General features: G+C 34.7%; 1 protein-coding gene across 3 annotated transcripts in view; it reads right to left on the reverse strand.

Annotated features, from left to right (window-relative positions):
• Window positions 1–19,033, reverse strand: part of LOC118189917 (uncharacterized) — a 55,211-nt gene extending 36,178 nt beyond the window's left edge. For 2 of the 3 annotated variants that reach the window (XM_085810389.1, XM_085810388.1), the window contains exons 1-3: window positions 18,900–19,033; window positions 10,695–10,823; window positions 8,802–9,005 (exon numbers count right to left, since the gene is read on the reverse strand). In XM_085810389.1, the coding sequence (XP_085666515.1) occupies window positions 8,802–9,005; window positions 10,695–10,808 (318 nt within the window). In that variant the 5' untranslated portion in view covers window positions 10,809–10,823; window positions 18,900–19,033. The remainder of the gene's footprint in view (window positions 1–8,801; window positions 9,006–10,694; window positions 10,824–18,899) is intronic. The other variant, XM_085810390.1, reaches the window with a different exon arrangement.
• Between the last annotated feature and the right edge of the window lie 4,838 nt (window positions 19,034–23,871).

Genomic DNA, 23,871 nt, shown 5'->3' on the forward strand with positions numbered 1-23,871 from the left:
CGATGATTACCAGATTTTCTCGCGTATTTCCCTCCTTTTTTTTTAACTAATTTTATCGTCCGAAAATCGACAGGGAAAAATATGCGAATCATTTTATTTCCAAAGAATGCGGTTACAGTAAAAACATAACAAACGAAAAGTAGTCGGTATAAACTACTGGTAAAACTATCATAATGTTAGTTCTTTAAAACAAACAGACATTCTAACGGTAATACACAATGATATTAAAATTACAACATCTGACTGATATTGAGGCAATATCCGACAGTAACTGATCCGGACACTTCACATGTAAAGTTTCTTAAGAAAATAAAATGGATGATATGCTAATACAAAAATGGAAATATAGATTCAATACACCGAATAAAGATACTACAAAAGTACAGTTTCCTTCCGGAAAATATATGTGCAATAGAGGAAGTGGAAAATGATGAGAATATTTTAAAAATTTTCAGAACCTAGCGCTAAAAAGCTAGGGGAAAATATACGAGGAAGTACGTTGCATCAGGATGTAAAATAACGCAGGTAGTTTCATTTCCTGCCTTACCATAATTCTTTTAGTATAATTTCTTCAGAATTTCATTCTACTTAAACGAGATTTATTTTTTATGTATTTGTCATATTTCAAGCTTATTTACCCTCAGGTCAATATAGAATTGTGGGTAATAGAAAGAGATACCTCTAACGGTAGTCATAAACCTTGGGAACCGGTTGTAATAGTAATTAACACTTCGTCGGGCGCAATATGTTTCTGAAGAGGTTCGGGCACATTGAGCCGGAGAGGCACTTCTTGATTTATTAAACTTTTTTGATACGCAAAAAGTTTTTTTTTCTTGCGAAAATCAAATTGTATCCGTTATTATTAAACTTCCTCACATTATAAAACAATTCAAGGGACAATAAAACAATATTTATATTTATAAAAGGAAACTATTTATATAAAACAAATTTTGCAAAATAACTTTTATAAAGTTGTTGTACAAAACTAATTACAGATTTAAGTTTAATTAAAATTATACCATAAGTATAATCTCTCATTCATCTCATTCATTAGGAGATATCTGTCCTTCTCTTTTATAGCACGAAGGACACATGAAAACAACATATGAGAGGCAAGTTGCTGTGTGACATTATTTGCACTCGTATTAGCTTAATCTTCTTTTACGTGACTCCAAATAACATGTTTCACATTTGCGTTTTTTGGGGGGTATCTGTGGCTCATGTAGTTTTGAGCTTGTTGTTCGTGGCTGGGAGCGTATCTCTTTAATTTTTGTTGAAAATGTACTGGCATCCCAATAGATTTCAGACTTCGTTGAGCAAGTTGTCTAACCACAAGTTCATTAGAGAGTTGTTTTATGAACAACCTTCTTTTAAGAGCTTTACTTCCATGTATGTTCAGAGAATTGATTGAAGTGTTTAAAATTGTAAAAAAAAGATTACCATGGGCCACCGTTTTACATTTCGAGACACATTATACGAACCGCAATGTTTGTCTGCAATATTTACTCCTAACTTGGTTTCATTGTATAAACAGATCATTTATGATTTCTGTCTTTCGCAGTAGAAAGATCAATAGCTTGGTCATCATGCACTGATGATACAAGAAGGATATTTCTGTTTTTTCTTGGAACGTAGGAGACCAAAACATTACATCAATACTGAAGCTAAAATTACTGGGGTGTTGTGGTCTGGCTTTATCCCAAATAAAAGTCAGTATTTTCTTCAATGTCGTCTTCTTCCTTTCCCTCTTGTTCTGTCTCTAATTCCTGTTCATATTCTTCTACACCATCTTTATAATCAATAAAGCTTTCGACATCAAAATCTTCATCTTTGATATCCTTATTTTCTTTATCTGATTCAATAAACAGTTAATTTCTTCAAGGTCTTGAGGGTTTCTCAAATCGAAAACTTTTTTGGGGACATTTTGAAGCCTGAATCAAACAAATATTTATAGTGTCGTTAGGTAAATGTCTTTGTCAAATTTTGCAATAAGCAATATTTAAAATTTTTAAAACATTTTACAATTCCTGACATGATCAGGCGCAATATGGCTGAAAAGCCAGAGACCAAAAACATACTCAGTTTTATAGATAATCATAAAATACAGTATTAAAAAATCACAGGAAACTTACTTGTCGGATTACAACGTAATCGGGCGCAATGAATTTATTAAATTATTTCATCTGTCAACTGGAAATGAAATATATTCATTGACTGACCTTATGACTGCCAGCGCCACTAGAAGATGAGAAGGTAACTTGAAGGAGTGACGACATTTGAAGGAGGCAGAGCAAGTGAAAGTGCTCGAGGTGTGCCTAGCAGATCAAATGCTCCCGACGGAGTGTTAAAAAGAGTTGGTCTTGGACAAAATAAGTCTCGCACTCTGGCCCTGATGGATTTTGCATTGAGTATTAAAATTTCGATTTGAAAAATGCTGCCCTTTAGATAATCTGCAGTTATCCTGATGAGTGAAGAGTGATAGCCAGCATCTACAACTTAATGATTCAATTCCAGATACCAGACTTAGTCAAACTTTCTGCAACCTTTTCGTCTATCGTTTCACCATCAGCAGCGGTCTGAAATGAAGGTCCGCGGGCAGAATGCAGCTTTCGGAGGAATTTTATGTTAACCTGCGAACACATTTCAATTGTGTATTCAATAAAAATATGGTGTTACAAAGATTTCAGAATTTTCGTTATTTGGAGTTTTTCCATGAAAAACGAACATGAAAAACGCACCAGAAAATGTAAATGGAGTTAACTAATTTGCGATGTCATATAAATCTTACTCAAAGATTTGAAGATTTATAAATTTTTGCATTAAGAATTAGTGCTTTGATTTCTTTGATTGTTTGAGAATACATTTATATACGAACAGCTTTTTTTATCCAGGTGGAAATTAATAAGAAAAGACCCCGATTCATCGATGAACGTCTACAACCCGTGATGAAGGTAATTTCAAGTAATTTCTTTATAAGGATGCAAACTTTATCAGAATCGGAATGTCCTAAATTGTCCAGCTCTAGTAAGAAGTAATGAAGTTTATAATATTAACATACAAAAATATGATTTTTATCGACGCACCGAAGAAAAATTTAATAATAAGAGGAGATTCGGTTGCCATTATTTATTCTCAAGATTTGTTCCACTTGGGTAGTCTTCTCTAGGAATTTTTAAAAGTTTCTCAATTTGTTTATTTTTTGATTAAATTAAATTGATTTTTTAAAATAATTGATTAAAACAAATGAGATTTTTTTAAAGTAAATATCATTCGGAAAATACAATATTTAGTTATCAGTATGCTTGAATCACAAAGTATAACGAAAAAAAAAATATCATACAAGTACCGAACTATAGATTTCAAAAAGAAAGTAAATATAAATTTGAATTTTTTTAAATACTATTACTATTGTTTATGTATATTTTGATAATTGCTTACTAAACACATTACGGTTTTAGGACATTGTTACTTTCGACAAAGTCATTAAATAAGAAGAATTACAACTCCTTCGGAAACTTTGTTTACGTTTGTCGATAAGATTATTAATCAATCATGTCCCGCTTCAGCCTTTCCCATTTGAAGCTGTTTTAAAATTCGTCAGCCTCTAATGACGGTATTTTCATTCACTGCCAACGTTAATTACGAAAGCGGGAGAGAAGGTAACGTGCATAAAAAAAAGATGTTTTTAAAATTTGATTACAATTCATTATTATTATCATCTTGAAGCATCGATTTCCGAAGACTAATTGATTTCCTCTACTTGGGAGGGGGGAGCTTTTCTAAAAGTTTATAAAAGTTTCTTCACCCTTTGTATCTTTTGATAAGGTTAAAAATAATAATAAAAGAAAGGATTAAAAAAATAAAATCTGAAAAGATTCAGATTTTAAATTACGACCAAAAGGACGTTTTTTAACATTTTGTGTGTTACCTTTATGTATTAAATATTACGTTCTTCGCACTTAAACCACAAATTCAGTTCAAGAGCCATACCGCAAAATAGTTTTCAATTGAGTATATCTTTAAAATTTCCGATACACAGTCTCGCGCGCAGGAGATAAAAAATATTTTTTCTTTACAACGTTGCCATTGCTCACTTTGAAATTCTTGAGTTTGTTAATTAAAAATTGGTTAAAGTTTTACAAAATATCAAATCGAAAATAAAACAAATTCCAAATTTCAAATTCGGGCTTTCAGATGCCTTGCATTCGCAGTAGGATTACGTCATTCAAAACTGGATGGCTCTAGGTACCGTTGTTTTATCACAATGCGAGAAACATATATACATTTATGAAGATTCTTTATTATTTAATTTCTTAAAATATAATACAGAGCTGTTGTATTATACTTTTCAAACTCTTGCCATATTTGGGTGGCAACGGTTTGAAAAGTGAAACGAACATTTAGAGTCTCAAAACGAAAACAGTAGTCCCTCAGGGTCAAAGCTCCTTAGGACTAAAACCCTGAAAGCTTTCAGAATTTATAATCAAAGAGGCGTTCAAACGCTCAAAGCGGCGTTTTCTCAACATTTTGTGTGTTATCTTTATTTATTAAATACCATGTTCTTCGCGCTTAAACCATAAAATTCAATTCAACAGCAATATCACAAAAGATTTAAAATAGTATATTTTTAGAGTTTCCGATACACAGTCTCGCGAGTAGGAGATAAAAAATTTTTTTATTCCCCTGTACGATTTTACCTTTGAAACCGTTGAGTTTCTAAATCGAAAAACTCATAAATGCTTTACGAAATAGGAAACAGATAATAAAACAAATTCAAAATTCAAAATTTGGGCTTCCAGATACCCATATTCGGGTGGAGTCGTACGTTATTCAAAGTTGGATGGCTGTAGATAAAGTTTTTTTTATCACAATGCGAGAAACATACATATATTTATGCAGATACTTCATTATTTAATTTCTTTAAATATAATACAGGGCTCTAATATTTGGTGGCACCAATTTAAAAAGTGATTCGCCGTTGATAGTGAATCAACGCAATACGCCAAAACGAAATTAATAGCCCTTCTGGGCTAACACCCGTGGGGCTAAAAAAAAAAAAATCAGGACTCATGGCTCAACCATTAAAATGCCTCCTTTCTTCGGCTTTCTTTGTTTCGCTTACATTATACTTGGGAGCAATTTAAAATTCGCGAACTTTACCTTAGAATTTTACTCCTGCAAAGTCTTTTCCTAACTATAATGAAAGATTAAAAATTGAAAGACTAAAAATGTGCAATTTTTGAAGAAGGCGAAGAATAAGCCTAAAATGACACAATTATACTTGCCATCTCCAGAAAGCCTGAAATGGGACAGCCTGAAATGACACTTATTAGTCACGTATTAGTCAATTAATGACACGTATTAGTCAGTAGCAACTCTGATAGAATACGATCAACTATTTAATATTTTTCCTCATAATCAGAATCGATTTGCTAAGAAATATCATAATAATATCATAATCGTTGCTTTTCATTCTTTGGGGCAGTAGTTTCAGTCTTAGACAATCACTAAATACTATTTAGCAGTGGATTGTATGATGCATTTAAGTGGCAGATAAGTATTTGCTGAATACTTTGATATATTATTTAATTACATGAATGGACACTTAAAATATAAAGCCGTAATTAAAACAATAGCAGATGAATCTAAATTTTGAATCTCACGTGCGCAGTTTTAAAGTGAAGAATCTCAGAGAAGAAAGGCACAGTTGTAGCAGTTATGTTTGAGTTTCAGTAACCAAATGTTACACAAGGCCATTTATACATTTTTAGGCCGATTTTGGAGCAGTTTAATTCATGTTTAAAATGTAAAGAGGATTTTTTTTTAAATGTTCGATCTGATAGTCATTTTTTCTGGATTATAAGTTTTTTTACGTTTTCGGTTTTTTTACGACTGAGAGGCTTTTCGTAAAATTTTTAAGAGCACTGATTCTTCTTCCACTACTTTCTAGAGGCCATGCGTCGTGGCGGGTTTGCGCTTAGAAGGAGTTTTTTTCAAGAGACTAGTGGCACAATAATCCATAGATGGAACTTCAGACTTCACAGAAATAATTGAAAAGGCATATATACAATACTTGTATCAGTCTTCCTTTTTTCAAGGAATGCAGTGATACTTTTCGAAGTATGACTTGTTGCTTTGTCTTGACTCTCTGAAGTTTCACTCTCTGAAAATCACTGGGATAAAGAAATGGAATTTTTCTCTAAATTTCAGACATAAGACTTTCAGTTTATTTAAAATTTTTTCTCACGCTTCCATTTTAATTTCTCGTTTAAGCGAACCCTGCAATAATCATAAATCCCTTACTGAAACGTTTGCATTGACAGAACCAGATTTTTGTATTTTTTCTATTTGTTTTATATTTTTATTTATATCCCGCTAAATAGTTTCCATATAGAGTTCTACAAACTGTTCTGCGTTGAATCACTTACCTCGGCGAAAGCTGGTGAGCTTTACGTTTTCCCTTTTTTAACTTGTAAATCTTGGTTTATTATTTTATTCATTGTTGCTACAGATGTGTTTACAGACTTTGCAACTGATTTCTACGTCTGCGGATTTTCTCTCGTTACCAATGATTTAACTTTAGAAACAATATAAACAGTACATACATTTTTCGAGTATTCGTTTGGAATCTGCTTTCTATGTAGAAGTGATAACTGACAGTTTTCCCCTCTCCGGTGAATACCGTTGCTTATTTTGAACCTAGAAATTTTAATACCATGCCCTTCAGAACGTTTCTGAATTCTGGAACAGGGATATTCATCTTTGGAAAGCCCAATGACATATTCTTCAATCCACAGCTTTCTCTCCCATGCGGCATTTTGAAAGTAGAGCAAATTTAAAAGAAGTGGATGATATTTCTGATTTCAAGTAATAAACTGTTGGCAGAAATTTTTATTCTAAAACATTTCCTTTAAAAAAAAAATTGTATCGAAATCATTCTAAAATGCGTAAAAACCCTTTAATTAAATCTTCCTATTTGCCCCGTTTCGCAAAGAGGTTTGCTCACACTAGTAGCCCTTAATGCACCTATAAAAATTCTAATGTTGGTCTTTTTTCAGCCAATTTTCTTTTTCTTTACCTCAATCTCTTTTAACCTCTTTGTTTAACATAACTCAAGACTATAGTGGGTACATTATATTGTACTGATATCTGTTTATTTATTCATTTTTTTTGGTAAATTCTTGAACGGTACTTACGTATTATACTGTCGACAAAAATCTGTCGCATGGCAGCACGATTTATTGCCAGTTATGGCTAAGCACGAAGAAACAACGCACTCATAATATCTAGGTTTCATTCAAAGTAACACCGAGTGATTCTCGATAAGCCACCTTTCGTTTTTATGAACAAGCATATAAATTATTATTGCTTTGTAGGGATTTACATTTATTTTGAATGACGAATTAAATTTAATTTTGCGTTCTTTCCTATAAGCCTTCATTCCTCTAATTGTCAATGCCAGAATATTTAAATTTGGCAGCGCGAGGAAAGGAATCCAATTTCTTTGATAAGAAAGCCCACCAGGGGCCGAGCTGTAAAAGTCGCTGAACACTGGTAGTTCGGTCCGAGTTTCGAATTCTGCGAACGGGCTGGCTGCATGGGCGTTTTCGCGGTTTTCCCCATGTGTAACGTGTATACGAGCCAGTTCCCCTTAGAAAGTCCTCCACGAAGGCATCCCTTCCCTTAGGCAGATAGCCCTAGTGTGCTTTGCCATAATTAAATAAGCAAAATTTTGATGAAAAAAGGTTAAAATACTGAATTCTAGAAGGGAAAGTTAGAAACGTTGTACCTTTGTAGCATGAGCCACATTGCCACTAGCTACTTCGACGCGGTTTGAGGTAAGAGGATTATTCAAAGCCCTGTACAGTAATTCTACTATTTGTTAACATCTTTGAATGTTTAGTTTAATTCTTGTTATTTGAGTTGCCGCGTGTGGGCCGTGTGTTAGCGTCAAGCCGATGCATTGTGAATTTTAAAGAGTTTTAATAAAGGGTTCTTTTAACTTTTCTTCTGTCAGGTTCCTGCACGTACTTTAGCTGTCATACCAGAAGCTATACTCGTAGACATTACAGCTTTACTTTTTTCTTCATTTTCAAAATGAACAGATTTTGGGACCTTTATTCTACAGAACTACAAGCAGTGGGTTATTTTCAAAGTTATGGTGTCCTACCATCAAAGAAATGTATATTAATGGACACAATAAGGCCATTTGAGAATGGTCGACAAAGCAGTAATAGATTGAAAACAATTACTTGCGAGAAGTTGTATTGATAGCTTTGCATTGTAGCAGAGCTTCCCGAAAAATCGGAGGACCTAACAAAATAGTCGGAATTTACGATAGCTTTTTTACCAAGCACAAAAACGAAGTGGATGGAATGCCGATTGTTTATTGAATAAACAGACGTCAATCCCTTCAGAATTCCGTAGGAATGATTGCCACAGCTTTCGTTTCATCCCTGCCAGCTTTCAGATGCGTGACGTGTTTCCCTTAGAAAGACCTGCACGAAGGCATCCCTCTCCTTAGATAAATAGCCCTCGAGTACTTTGCAGTAATCAAATAAAGTAAAGCAAACCAAACCGCCAGCGCTCATGGTTCGATGGTCTACGCCATCTTTCACGGTCGACGGGATAATACGTAAGTACCTCTTTAACATATTTACTCGGGTACTTAGAAGTAATTGTGTTATGTGTAACCATAGTTAACTCGATTGAGTGTATTAAGAGGTTCATCAGTGAGGTGAAATGAATAAAATACCAACCGAAGCAATCAAAATTGCTAAAATAGAAAACGAAAGACATACCACTTCATAGCTAGCTTTGATGGCCACATCTACAGTGTTCTCTCGATTGTAAGTGTCCGCAAGATAAGCACCTGAAGCACCGGCTTTGCAGACCCCCGCTTTGACTTTGAGCGAAAAAGAACCTTCTACATCTAGTAGATCGCGAGCTTCTACGGAGTTGTCTATAATTTTGTAATGCGTTTCTGTGATGGGTTTCTGGATAAGCTGAAATTAAGAAACATTTCATGTTTCTACATCAGATAGAGTAATCAGCGATGACAAGAAATTTCAAAAATGTAAAATTACACTTCAGTTGCAGGTTTGTTTCACAAATGGTACAAGGATCAAAATATGCTACAGATTTTAAGAAGTGGAAATATCTTTAGAAATGAGGTTTTGTATCATTAATTAAAAATATTCGTATTATTCGTATTTGAGAGATTTTTGCTTTAGCGACCCAAAGGAATCTTATTCTAAGTGTCTATTTCAAGGACAAAATATGAAATACGCAGGAAGGAGTCTTCCCTATATGAAGTTAAAACTTAAAAATCTGCTAACTTTATTTTGAAGGCGTGGCCCATAATTAGATTTGAGTATTTCCTGTTTATACTTTTATTTTGTCTGTTTCAAAAATTTGCTTTATTTGAGTAATTCTTCCTCTTTCTAGAAGCTAATAATGCGTACAAGCTGGATTAAGAAAAGCATTAATTTTCTGTTATAAATTGCTTTTGACTTTATTTCCTTGCCCAAGTACATTAAAATATTTTGAATTTTAATATTAATGAATTGTAATATATAAGAATATGTATTTTCTTATCAGACTGGAAACAGTTTACTTTAAAATTACCATAGAAACAAAGAACGTAAAAACAAAAGAAAATTTCTTGAAATTAATCTTTTTTTTTTGGTTTATCATAAGAATACACCACTGGCCTAATCATTAAGACAGCTGCATGCTGGTATTTCGGGGCTCTTGAAGCCAAGAGAACGGGCTAGTTAAAAGGTTAGTTCTTGTGGTATTTCCAATGTGTGACATGAGTCAGTTCCCTCAGAAAGTCTCCTACGAAGGTTTCCCTTCCTTTATTCAGATAACACTGATATGCTTTGCCATATTCAAATAAACTAAAATAAACTTGTTTATCATTAATTTTAGAATAATAATCTATGTTTTACTGACTTTCTTAAGCTTAAAAGGCTTAATTACGTTTGGTAAATAATTTGGAAAACGTTATTTCTTTCAATGCATTTCTCATTAAATTCTAGAAAGAGATTTAGCGGATTCTCAAATTTTTTTTCATTCCCCTCTCGACAAAATCCCAGAAATATATTCTATGGATTTTGAATTATTATTATAAGAAGACTTTGAATAAACTCTGAAGTTCTACAAAATCTCAGCTGAATGGAGAGAAGAGAAAGAAATCAGAAATTTAAGATTTAAGGTGACTAAATGCTTCTTTTCTTATGAACCTTTTTCCCCCAATGGCAGATTGTGAACAGTTACAAGTGTAATCTATGCAAGGCCAGATGTGGTAGTCTCTTTATTATGAAGGCACCTAATAGGTGGGCCACCATCGCCTCCTATGAAGGTACGCACAGTTACAACCATGTCTTCTCCGGGATTCGAACCCTGACTGCAAACTCTTCGGCATCGCAGTCAGGCTTTCCTAACCACTATACCAAAAGCGCGGCATTTTCTTTTGAACTAAACTTTTATGTTTAAATATTAAATGAAATGTTATTTACTAGCAGAACTATTTTACTTGGAATGAGGAAAACGATCATTCGGTAGCTATAAAAATTCGAAAATAATATCTTTTTCATGTTAGTCACAAAGAAACATGTCAGTTTTATGCGTAGACAAAATAGTTTTATACATTAGCATTTTCAAAAAGGAAAATTGAGTTTCATGCTTACCACAGGCTTCGAAATTACTTCCTTAGGAAATATATCGACACCAACTTGCATTTTGTCTAAATCAAACGTTCTACCCAACAGCAAGGGTAGAATATATGGTATCATCTGTACCATGTCTGGATGGGAATTCTAAAAATAAATAAATTAGTTAAAATGCATTAATTATTAAAAAGGACATGCAAGCGTTTTAAAACAATTTAACAAAATTTGTTCTGAGATGACAATAATAATCTAGAATACAAACAAAGAAATACGTCTACAAACTAAAACATTTATCCTCCATGCTTAGTATAAAGCTGGATAAAGATGTGTAAAACACAATATAAAGTTGCAGCTGCGTTGAGTTAAAATAGAATACAACATTATGGTTACGATAAATTTAATCAAAAACTGCAAATGTATTTTTACAAAACAAATATTACTTCATGAATTTATTGCAGTAAAAGGATTTGAAAAAATGTGTGTCATGCATACCTTTAATTTTTCTTATTATCTATAACGATATTCAATTATCTACAGAGGGATGCATACTAATATAAATAAAGAATTAGATATTACGTTATACACAAGCAAATTTGAAGCGAATCACACATGCTAACTGATAAATTAGCATGCCTTAAAATTAGCATGTTAGCCACACATGCTAATTGATAAATTAGCATCTACATATGATAAATTAGCATAAGTAAGCTTATCGAAGTAGGAATTTAAATAGATAATTTGCAAAATGCCGGTATTACAGACTTTGGTAAAGAGTGACCTAGGTGTATTTTGATGGAATTCTTTAAGTTGGAGCTGAGGCTCTTGCTTTTAGAACAATATTGTTGTGTTTTTCTTTTCTTCTGACACCAGTTGTTACGTTATTTTCTTCCTTCACGTTCCTACGGGGTTCGTGTGGATTTGGAGTGAATAACGACGACACTTGATGAAGTATCGAAACACACTTTTTTAGCCAGTATTGTCAGGACAGCTCCAAAACACGTTTTACAGTCGTCGATGAACTATTATAAACACGCTGACACGATCAGTGACACAACCTTCAGGTTATCAGGCTATCACGGTGGAGAGAGCTTCCTGCAAAGCACCCGACTCTGCTTTCCGGAGTAGAGCTCCCGACTCTGCTTGGTCGTTCTCGAAACTCCACGTACTCTCGAGACTCTCCAGGCTACAACTCGCGATGTACTCGACGACACACGAGCACAGCTCCCTACTCTTCGGTTCAGTCGTTCCCGGAGCTCAACACGCTCTCTCGACGATGCAGTAACCGCGATGCACTAACAGATCCCTTCGGTGCACTCGACAACCCACTCGGCACTCGCTGCCCGGCTGTCAACTCGATCGACTCCGCAGGGATTGACTCGCTAGACGAGACACACTCGATACTAAAGGCCAGTTTACATCTGTCAAAGCTGCTCGTAGCGAGCCGCTCGTCCGGGCGTTTCGAACCGAGAGTACGGACCTGTACTCTGATAGATGGTTTACACCAATCAGAGTGGACTGACAACTCGCCTCCGTTTGTTTACGAAATGGATACCGACGTCGCAGCTGCAGGAAAGAATATGCATTGAACATACATAGATGTTCTTAGGCTGCAGTGCTTGAAGTCTGCGAAGCAGTTTCAAACGAATTAATTTCTGCTCTTGGGAGGGGAGGAAAAAAAAAAAAAAATGGGTAGCTTGCCGCGATGAATTAGGAGTATCAAATGAACTATTAAATGAATTTCGGACGAGAATGTCCAAAGTTACAAAAACGTTATTGCATATCAGATACAAGAATTTAAAAGAAACTCAGTTTGAGAGAAGTTATTTAGTCAACTGTGGTTACTGAAAGTCAAATTAACAAAGTTCTTCTACTATATACAACTGTTTATTTACACCTAATTAATCATTTACAAAATAATGTAAAAGTGATAATGTGTTTTATTATTTATTAATAGAAAGAATATATTTATTCATCCAGAATCGACAGAATCAGTAGCTCTTTGTGCATGAATTAATTATGCAGAGTTCTGACTGGAACTGTGTGTTATTTCTAGAGAAGAATGCAAAATTAACACATTGAATATTTATTCAAAGCTACCATTAACACGACAGAAGTAAACTGTATGATATCTACCTAATTATTCAGAAAATCTTAAATAAATAAGAAGTAGCAAAAACTTGGGAGCATTACATATATTACCACAGGTAAAAGAATATATATATTATGACATAGTTCCAAGAGGAAGTTATTTATCGCAAATTGTTACTTTTGGATCCTACTGAAACTGTGTTTCTGAACAACACACAAAGTGATATCAACAAGATTAATAATGCGTAAATATAGTGATTATACTTTTAAAATGCTAAAACGGATAGTTTAAGGAGATTAGAATTCATCTAGTATAATTTGTATAAACCTTAATACACCTTCAGTGCTTGCACTCACACATCCAAGCTGAATTGTAACGAATTATAGCCCAGAATGTTTTTATACAAAGCAAGAAATTTAAATATCCCCAATAAAACAGATCTACATATCTTTTTCATAATTTTTTTATATTTTTTATTTTTATAGTTTATCATATATTTATTGCATCCTCATGTAGGGATGCTTGTAGAAAAATGAATGTAAGCTCACATAATTATAGAAGTAAAACACTTCATAAGATGCGTATGCATTAAAAAATGCCATGGTTTGGCTATCGTTTAATCTCGGATTATAGAACTCGCTGTCACGACGTCCCTGCGAACGCTGCTCGGAGTAACTGCCCGGAGAGATTTTTCAACAGGTTCAAAGTAGAAACGGAAGCGCTGACTCATCTCCCCTACGTTTGTACTCCGTCGAAGTGAGCGTTTACATTGTCAAAGTAATCGTAAGGAGCGACTCGCTCCGAGCCGCTCTGACAGGTGTAAACTGACCTTAACTAACTCGCACTCTAGACGAGGCACACACACACTCACTGACTGCGAACTAGCAGGGTTTATATAGCTTTTGGCTTGTGTTCGAGAACATTCTGGCTAAAGCGGTAAGAATTCGTTCCAGAAGGTTCTCCATCCGTCCATGGTAAATCGCCAATTTTTGTCTCCAAATATCGCCAAATGGGTGATTTCTCGCCAAATGTGGCAACTCTGCCTTCCCTTGCCATTTTATGGCAACCCTAAAACTGCTTTGCGAGGAAGCTATCTTACCGCGCCTGTACATTTCGTAACAATATTTTTTGGGGAACTACTACTTCCTTTTTTTTAACCACAGCTATATTTAACGCCCCGCTAACTTTTTGTTTCGTGTCTTTACACGAAAACGATAGCGAAGGAGATTTATAGGAACGCAGCTACTCATCTTTGATTTATTACTATGGCAGTATAGTAATATAAACTCTTTGTCCAGAGGCAACGCCTCCTTTCTTTCCATCGATTCCAACATAGATTTTTGTCGTCAGGATTGGAATCTTCAGATTAGGCCATTGTTATCATGTCTTATTCTCTAGTTTGGTAACTTTTTCTAAAGCTTTGCATTAAAAAAATTGCGTTAAGTAATATTTAAAATAAAAAAATAATTCTGGTCAGGTCAGGTTAAAATACAGTAGACTCACAATGCTCAACCATAGATAAGTGGGTATAATCGTCACCACCGGAAGAATTATAAGGTATTTCTCCCACTTTCTTGGCATGTGGGGGTCTGCAGGCTGGGCGCGGATTCCAGAGGTCCGCGGTTCGATGGTTCGATTCCCGGCGAAGGCGTTGCATATTTTTCACCTTTCCTGCTTCTAAAATACCTAATATTTCTACAGAATAAGACCCCGCTTCTGCTGCGAGTGACATCACTAGCAGGAGAATTAGTAGGCATAACAAATCTACTTCGTGATTCCACGTGCTTGTAGTTAGCTTGTAGTTATATTGTGATATTTTTTTTTATAATGCATGCATATTTATTAAAGACTGATAAGTATTTTATTTATTCTACAGGACATTGTTGGAAAATGGTTTATACTTGTTGCGTACCTAATTGCGCTGAATTACCAAAATTCTGAAAAAGTGAATTTATTTTCTTTCCAAAATAGGCTTTTATATACAAGTAATGATTATTTATTATTCACCACCAGAATTTCAGTCCCTCAAAACATTGTAAGATATGTAAGACATTTTTATAAAAATCTCAGTTTTTTATACTTTATAAACGTTTAATTGAAAAAGATACTAGAATAGATACTGTAATTTGTGTATTTTGAAATATTATATATTTCTCGATAATTCAAAAATTAGGTCTTATTTCACGTTTTATACAGTTAAGCTTCTATAACATTTGGAATTCAATATACTCTGAAATTAATTGTGTGCTAACAAACAACATTGCAGTTAGTCGTCACTGTAAAAACATTTAATTAAATCTGTAATTATATATGTTATTAATTAAAATATCACATTTTGAATAATAACATACTGTAAGAAGGAACATACAAATCTTCCTCGAATACTCGCAGGCTTTTCGGAATATCAGGATGATAAGTATATTTCCTGGAATTCAGCTATATAGAATTTTCCTTAAATTTATACCTTAATGGAAACCCAAGGTCTTGCTTGAAAATTCATTTTTCTTTTATGCAATCTATTTATGAGCTTTCCTAGTGAAGCTGGGCCCACCAGCAGCCGAGCGGTAAAGTCGCTGAACACTGGTATTTCGGTCCGAGGTTCGAATCCCGCGAACGGGCTGGCTGCATGGGTGTTTTCGTGGTTTTCCCTATGTGTAACGTGTATACGAGCCAGTTTCCCTTAGAGCGTCCTCCACAAAAGCATCCCTCCCTTAGGCAGATAGCCCTCGAGGCTTTGCCACAATCATACACACACCTAGTGAAGCTACAGTGGTAGTCGATAACAAATTTGTTTTCAGTCTTAATTTGGTAAAAATATTGCCTTCAACCAGATATTCAAAGAGTAATCGAGAATTTTGATGAGAATAAAAGGAACTTCTATAAAAACAAATTTGTTTCGTCCGAGGTTTTAAAAGGATGCTTTATCTTCACATTTGCCTTACTGTAAAAATATTTATCGTTTAAATCTTCAACTTCTAAAGAAAGTGCTGATATGAGCAAAGACAGAATTGATAGAAACAATTTACAGTTTCCACTTGTCTTACCGGTAAAACTATTTATGATAACAAAAAGTGTTTTTACATGTTTTCAATTTCTATTACGCATACAAATCTGAGAAATTTCCTAACACATGGGCAATTATTTTTAAAGAAGGGTGTACTATGATTCTTAACTAATGAATGGACTGTATAGCAAAAGAACTAACTAATTTATTGACAGTAATTAACTCCATTCAGATCTATTACATGTTCTGGCATGTTGCTTAGTCGAATCCAGATGGCCAAGTGCCAGTTTTCTTTTCATATCTAATAAGTGGCTCTGTATTTTAACTTAACAAAGGGTAAAGTCCTATTTTCATTTTTGATACTCCCGCTCCGTTGATTGCCAAAGCTTCTGTAGTGTTGTAACATAAAATAATAGTATTATAAAATCTAAAGTGTAGTGTTCTTATTCGCAACTTAGGATTAAAAATAATATATAAGCAATTGGCCTAAAGCAATAAAGAATGTAAATAGTTTTTATAAAATTTTTGATGTTTTACTAAATGTTTCTAAGCCACAAAACGAAGATTTGTTTTTAAATGTTATATACTAAAAGCAATTATTTCTGTATTCAAATATGTTAATAATGATAACATAGATGAGCAGAAAACTGTAGCATTCGTTTATATACTATCTATCGATAAGTATTTGGACATCATTGTGAATGCCAGTATGTGCAGTCCTGATATACGTCACACCCTTCACCATTGAATACCGTTCAGGAAACAACATTGCAAGAGTGGTGCAGAGATATTTGATTTTGAGAAATCGTGCAATCGGCAGGTATCACAAGAAAGGCCGATCGTTAAGGGGAATATCTAGTGAGCGGAATCACCCCAATTCGACAGTAACTTATGTGATTCAGACTCTGGTTAACAGTCTCTGGTTAACAGTGAAAGGTGAGCGGTTATTATCGGAATATGTTTCGAGTCGGCAGACCCACGAAACGGGGAGATAGGGACCCACGGGTGCTGTCCAGAGAAATTAGGAAGAATCGCATCCAACCGATGTCACACATACTTCAGGAGTTTCAACAGGCAATCGGAAGTATTTTTCGATGAATACCATCCTTAAAAAAGCACATCTGCTTGGTTTTCGTGGTCGCGTTGCTGCCCATAAGACTTTAATCACAAAGTTCAGCGCGCTTCTCGGTTAATCTGGTATAAAGCACGCCATCATTGGAAACGAGTTCTCTAGACCAGCGAATCAAGATTCACCCTATACCATAGGGATGGCAGGGTCTGGGTCTAGTGTCTGTCTGGAGAACGCCTCCTACCAGAAAGCATTGGGACCACAGTAAAGTTCGGCGGAGATGGAATTATGATCTGGGGATGTTTCTCCTGGTATGGACAGAGCCCTTGGTCCAAATTCATGGTCAACTGAACACCGACACCTACTGCACTATTTTGGATAGCAGTGTGCTTCCTACGTTGTGGCAGTTTTACGAGTTGGACCCATGTTACTTTCAAAATGACATCGCCAGCTGTCATGTTGCGAGGTACACCGTGGAATGGTATGATGAAAACGGGGTTAAGCGAATAGACTGGCCAAATTAAAGGGTTCAACAACCGTCCAATATCAGTGCAGGAATGACATGTCTTCTCCAAGCCAAGTGGAAGAAAACTCCAATAGCCGTCATACAAGGACTTGTGGAAAGCATGTCCAGGAGGATTGAGGCTGTAATTGCCGCTCGTGGAGGCTCTACCAACCATTCAATTTGGATAAATTTTGTTTTTCTTTTCTCTCACAGTTGTCCAAATATTTATTGGTAGATAGTGTAGAATAAATATGAAACCTTATTTGTGAAAAGGAAATTTTTTTTTGTTTTTCATCACATAATTATATTTTCTCGCCATTTTATATTCTATTTTCCCCTATGTATTTTTCCTTATGTAATTTAAAAGTAAAACAGGTTGCGAATGATTCTGAAACACCTAAAAATTTGGAAAGTAATTTTGCAGTACTTTTTATAGTGTATGATCAGGTATTATTCTTGACAAGCAAAACTGTTGCTTGTTGCAATGCAAGCTTCATTTAACATGCCAGATCATCGCATGTGGTTCTCGAACGATATTTTGGCTATGCCTGGGTTAAAACGCTGACAAATCGGGACAAAGAGAGCTAGCTGTAATATAAAATTCAGGTATTTTTTATTTGAGAAAGCTTTTTAAAATTCCCTTCTGAGGCTTGTAGGGTTTATTTTAATTTTGTGATAGTTATTTTTATTTTGGAACAAGCCTTTCCTTTAACTTTTAATTTTCCACCTACGCCTTCCTGCCTGAATGAGCTTTCAGGATTATATATTTTTTACTAATGGCTAGCTAATATTAATTACATATGTATGTAATTGAAAATAATGATATAAACCAACAATATATTTATTCTTTTAAACCTCTTGAGTATTTAATAATTATAATTAGAATTTGAAAGTTAAAGATATTATGGAACATCGAATGGCACCACTCTGAGAATAGGTTATTTTGCCAGATAGCATAACTGATGAACTGAAGTAATACATACCAGGTCGTATTAATTAGGAATACCTGATAGTAGAAAGTAACGCAACCAAACGTGGCACGACCAAAAGTAAAAATTACCAGCAGGAGTAAAAAGCCGTATGAAAAACTGACCTCTTTCTGTCAAATTGTCTTAACTAAAATTTGCCACTGAAACTTTTTCAATAGTAATTCGCAGGACACGGACTTCAAACACCGGACAAATTGAACGTGTGAAAACACAGATTAAACACAAATTAACACGGATTAACTTCAGATTAAAAAAAAAAGTTAGTGCAAAAAAATAAAAGAAAATTTAGATATATGAAATAAAAGTAAAAAAATGTAAATAAAATACACATTTCAAGTCTAAAATTTTGAACAATTACAATTTAGTATGAGCGGTAGTATATTTCAAAAAGGAACGGATTAATAAACTCGTAGAGCATATTAAAAAATCATTTTCTAGACATTCATAATTGTTTAAAAGACAGAAATAGCTGCGAAAATATTTTGGTAATGACAAGTATTTACAAAGCATTTAATATAAGACTCTCAAAATTGGTGCTAAAAAGTAATATGCAATGCAAATACTCACTCAAAACTCGTTTAAAAATGTTCCAGTTTACAATATGTATCCATAAATATGTTTAACATGTTTTTACTAGATGATTCAAAATGTCAATGTGTCTTCTACTATGAGTGGTGCTAGATTATTTCTATGTATCACAAAATACACTGATAAGACGAGATGTTAAAGTAGACCTATCGGGGGAAAAATCGCTTTTCTTAACAGATGTTACTTTCTCATAGAGAAATAGTTGACAAGCGGTTATCTATGTTTCATTATTCTCATAAGAAAATACAAAGGCAAGGACTGAAGAAAATAATCTTGATTACAAAAGTATAACATTTGAATACAATGACAACATTTATAACTAGAGTCTGCAGGTACGGTTAGAAGCTAAGCCAGAACCTCCGTAGTACCACAGGTGAATGAAATATTGCTGAACACAACTAACTTTTAAGCTTCCTCCCCAATGTTGAGGGAGAGAACACCGGGGGGAGGCGAGAGTCTCATACCCCTCTTTCCCTACCCTGAACCTTTCGAGAGGATGTACGGCTCGCCATGCATTTTGAGTGCCCCTTAGCCGCATGGATATTATACGCTTACAAACATCCCTGCCTTATTAGGGATTCGAACCCGGGCCCACTGGTACAGCGGACAGTGTCACTGACCTCTATACCAGCTGCGCGACTAATGCTCATTCAACATCCGATTATCCTGAAGCGAATTATTCGAGTTTTACGTTAACTGTACCCTGTCTAAGAAAACTCTTTACATTTGTCGTTTGATAAGGTTGAAAAATTGCAACCCAAAACCAACAGCGTAAAACAAAACTGCACCTGAAAAGTGTTAAAAAAAGAAGTGCGAATGCGCCAGCTAATACCATTGATAGGGAATGCTGTCACAGTATTATTTGTTTTTATCCGCGGCAGTATTTAATTGTATGTATTCTAGAATACATGATTCCTATCGAAACATAAGAGTGACGTGAGAAGAAACAAACAGCATGTGCATCGTGGAATGAGGACGAAACAGAGAGAGAGAAAAAGGGTGCGTGCTTGCTCTGTCGAGATAACTTTGAACGCTGTTTTATCTTATGGAACAAAATGAATACTGTATTCGTAATTTTATGGTCCGAAAATGGAAAGGGGAAAAATATGCGAGTCATTTAATTTCCGAAGGACACGGTTACGGTAAGAATATAATAAATGAAAAGTAGTCATGGATAAACTACTGGCAACTATCACAGTATTGAGAAACATATATTCCAATAAGAATACAATACCAGCGGCTAATAAAATGCCTTCATTTCTGCTTCCCTGTCACTCGAATCCCGCCCGTTCTTATCGTTCTCTCCGCTACTCCTTAGGCCTGAAAACATCCATAGATTATTAGAGAAGGGGAATATGTACGCTACTTGCGAAATTGGTGGATTGACTGCACCTCATGTTTTCTTCGTTTTTTTGTACGAGGCTGTCTAAAGTTCGGCAGTTAGAAGGGGAGCTAAAGTTCGGCGTGACCTTCGTGGGTAGTTCGCAAGGGTTTATCTTTGTTAGTAAGACGAAAACAATGACTACGTGGGCGAATTTTTTTTATAATTTAGAGGAGCTCATTCTCTGAAAGCATTGACGAAGGGGACAATAATGAGACTATGTTTAATATTTTCACAGCCTGGTACTTAATGCTAGGCGGAAACTACGCGAGGAAGTACAGTAAGAAGTTGTCATAAATTTAAAGTGTTAGTTAGCCACCGCTATCTTCACGCTAGCCTCCATAAAGAACAGGACTTTGTATATACAAAAGTAAAGTTAAATAATGTACCTCTTACTTTCTTCCACTAATGCCATTGAGCAAGTAAGACCACAGAAAGGTGTTATTTCGATTCAGGCTCATTTCTGTGCTAAATGGCTGTCTACTAAAAGTATTTTTATTGAAGAAGGATCTCAAACTTTTTTTTTCTTTCTAACAAATTTGAAGCTTTTATGGTTTTATTTTAAGAACAGTTTGGAATTGTAGAATTACGATATAGTATTATAAATACATATTTGCATATTGCGCCAGAAATAAAAACTGCTTTAAGATGCGAATGAAGGGTTCAGTTTTCTTTTGAGTAAGCTTCAATGCATTGAGTGGTAACATGCTATGTAACATGATATGTAACATGCTATGTAAGTAAGAATAAACTTTACTTTGACAAGTACTCTAAAACTAGATTCGTATGTACTATATTTATTTCTGTAAGAAATGATTTTAAAAGAATATTGAAAACGAATGCTCGTTTGGGAAGACAAGATCTGCAATGAATCTGCAAATAACTTCTTCTCGATTCGTGTGCTGAAAACCGTTCTTGTATCACTTTAAAATTTCGAGGCTTTGATGCAGTTAGTGCAGGAAATGTGATAAATTATGATTTAGTTAGAGTTGGAATCAATCCAGGGTATCAGTGAAGGAAAATATAAAACAACTCTACAACGAACATGTACATTAAAGAGAGATAAAAGGTCAAAAACCATTATAATGCATTGACGTAACGGATTTAGTTTCAGTGTAAGAGAATAGCCGTTACATGTAAGGAATTCTGTACCGAGAGATCTGGCTTAAAGTGTCATATAAATGCCAAAACAGCAGCTGAAGACATATAATGAGGATGAGATAAACATAATCTTGGACATAAACGTAATTACATTAAATGATTATTCATAAATTTTTCATAATATAAAGACAATTAATATTTATATTCCTCTTTTATGTTTGTTATCTATTGAAAGAATCGCTTAAAATTTTTATAATATATTTGCTTCACAACGCTGAGCATTTTAACCTAGAGATCTGATGATTCACCGATAAATGTTTATTTTGGAATTATTAAATATTGGGAAAAATTCGAGCTAACGTAACTCTCAGTTAAAAGAATGATTTAATTAAGCTTTTATTTAAAAAAGAAAAATAAGCTGCGTAATAGTTTTAAAATATTACTACTTACATTATTACATGAATGTATTACTACAATTGTCGAGAATTATTAAGGTAGGTTGCTGGAATACGGCAAAGCATGCGAAAGTTATCTTCTTGAAAGAAGGGATGCTTTCGTGGAATCCTTTCTAAGGAAAAACGGCTGGTATTCACATTGTAGATGGGGGAAAAACACGAAATCAATCATACAGGCAATCCATTCGTCTGGATTCCAACCTGGATCGAATTACCAGCATTTAGCGGTCTTAATCACTAGGCTACTGGTGGAAATATTTTCCAAGGAAAAAGTACATAAAAATTTGAAATTTAATGTTGATAAAAAGTGATTTCCCTTTTCTTTTTAAATACACGTTACAATTCTACACCAATAAAGCTTAAAGTCATTATCGCGAGAGACTCGGGGGATTCTAGCCCACCAGCGGCCAAACGGTTAAGTTGCTTAACACTGGTAGTTCGGTCCGAGTACGAATCCTGAGAACGAGCTTGGCTTGTATGGGCGTTTTCTTGTTTTTCCTCATGTGTAACGAGTCAGTTTTCCTTAGAATGTCCTCCACGACGGCATTCCTCCCCTTAGGCAGAGAGCCCTCGAGTGCTTTGTCATAATCAAATGAAATGGAAAGAGTCCCAAGTTCTTAATTAATTAAAAAAAATAGTAAATATATTCCGCATATTAAGATAAGGGTGCGCAAAACTGCAGATGAAAGAGGTTTCTCATTTCGTAAATCAGGCGCTGGTTAAGACATCTAATTCGACAATGTCATAGGCAACCTCAACATTTTCCATAAAACGTGCTTTTGCTAGAAACCAATGTGAAAGATAGGTTCTCACCCGCAAAGTTTCTACTCGAAGACCGTACATGTTGCTTCAAATTGCGTACTTTGACTAGTTCGAACAATAGAAAGAAATACGAAAAATCGTACGAAACGATGCCAACGATAATGGATTTTTACCTCGTGTTCCAGTCAAGCTACCCTTTGAAGACAGTAAACTAGCTACGTAAGCAAACTTTTTGGAAATGTTGAGATGCTGTAAATTTGCGAATTTTTTTCTAAATTTCGCAGTGTAAATGAATAACTAATATTGAATGTCTTGAAAAATAATAGAAATCATAGAAAATGGTACGATACATGAATAGTTTAAAAAAAAAAAAAAAAAGAAAAAAAAGAAAAAATAGATCTTACGAAAGGGTGGTTTATTTATCGGGTATAAACAACAGTATCTCAGCAGAACTCAAAATGATAAATTGTTTCCAGTGATAAATTCAAAGCAATAAATTATTTCTAACGTTTGAAGTATTATTCCCAGAACTTTATTTCTAATACAATCGTAAAAATAATTGAATTTGGTTATTTTAGTAATTGTTCTGCTAGCACTCTTAGTCAAACTGTCGGAAATTTATTTAATAGTGTTAAATCGAATGAAGAATGCTGCTGTGGTCGTGTTTCTGCACGGTAATAGATTGGGTGAGAAAATATCTTATATAAGGTATTTCTCCCGCCTTCTTGGCATGCCTTCGTGGTATTGCGGTGTGCACGCCCAGCGCGTAATTGCGAGATCCGCGGTTCGATTCCGAGGGAAGGTGTTGCTAATTTTTCATCTTGCCTGCTTCCAAAAATACCCAATGTCTCTACAATTTATCAAGATAAACAGGTAGTTTCAATAAGAACAATCAACTGATTTTTTTTTCAATACACATATATGAATTAGAAGTACACTGCGCACGGGAAAAAAAGTGACAGTTTTATATCTTCCGTTCTATCGGGCCGATTGACGAAATTCAAATTGCGTTTTTCATGTCTCGAAAGCGCGACTTAGGATATGTAGTAGCGCTGTTTCGTCCACTGCCTTGCCTCACCGATTCTCTTCCCCGTTTCATCAGCTTTTCGAAAAGTCACTTTGCGATAAAATGAACATCTGTTCTCGTCAATTAAAACGATTTCAACGAGATGACCCTTACTTCTTTACCCTGAGTTAGCTTTTAATATTCAATATTTATTAAATGTTTCCTTCAGATAAATTATTCCGAAAA

The sequence above is a fragment of the Stegodyphus dumicola genome, chromosome 2 (genome assembly GCF_044657685.1).
Source record: "Stegodyphus dumicola isolate Sdum_Otavi_A_Nest chromosome 2, ASM4465768v1".
Taxonomy (NCBI): Eukaryota; Metazoa; Arthropoda; class Arachnida; order Araneae; family Eresidae; genus Stegodyphus; species Stegodyphus dumicola.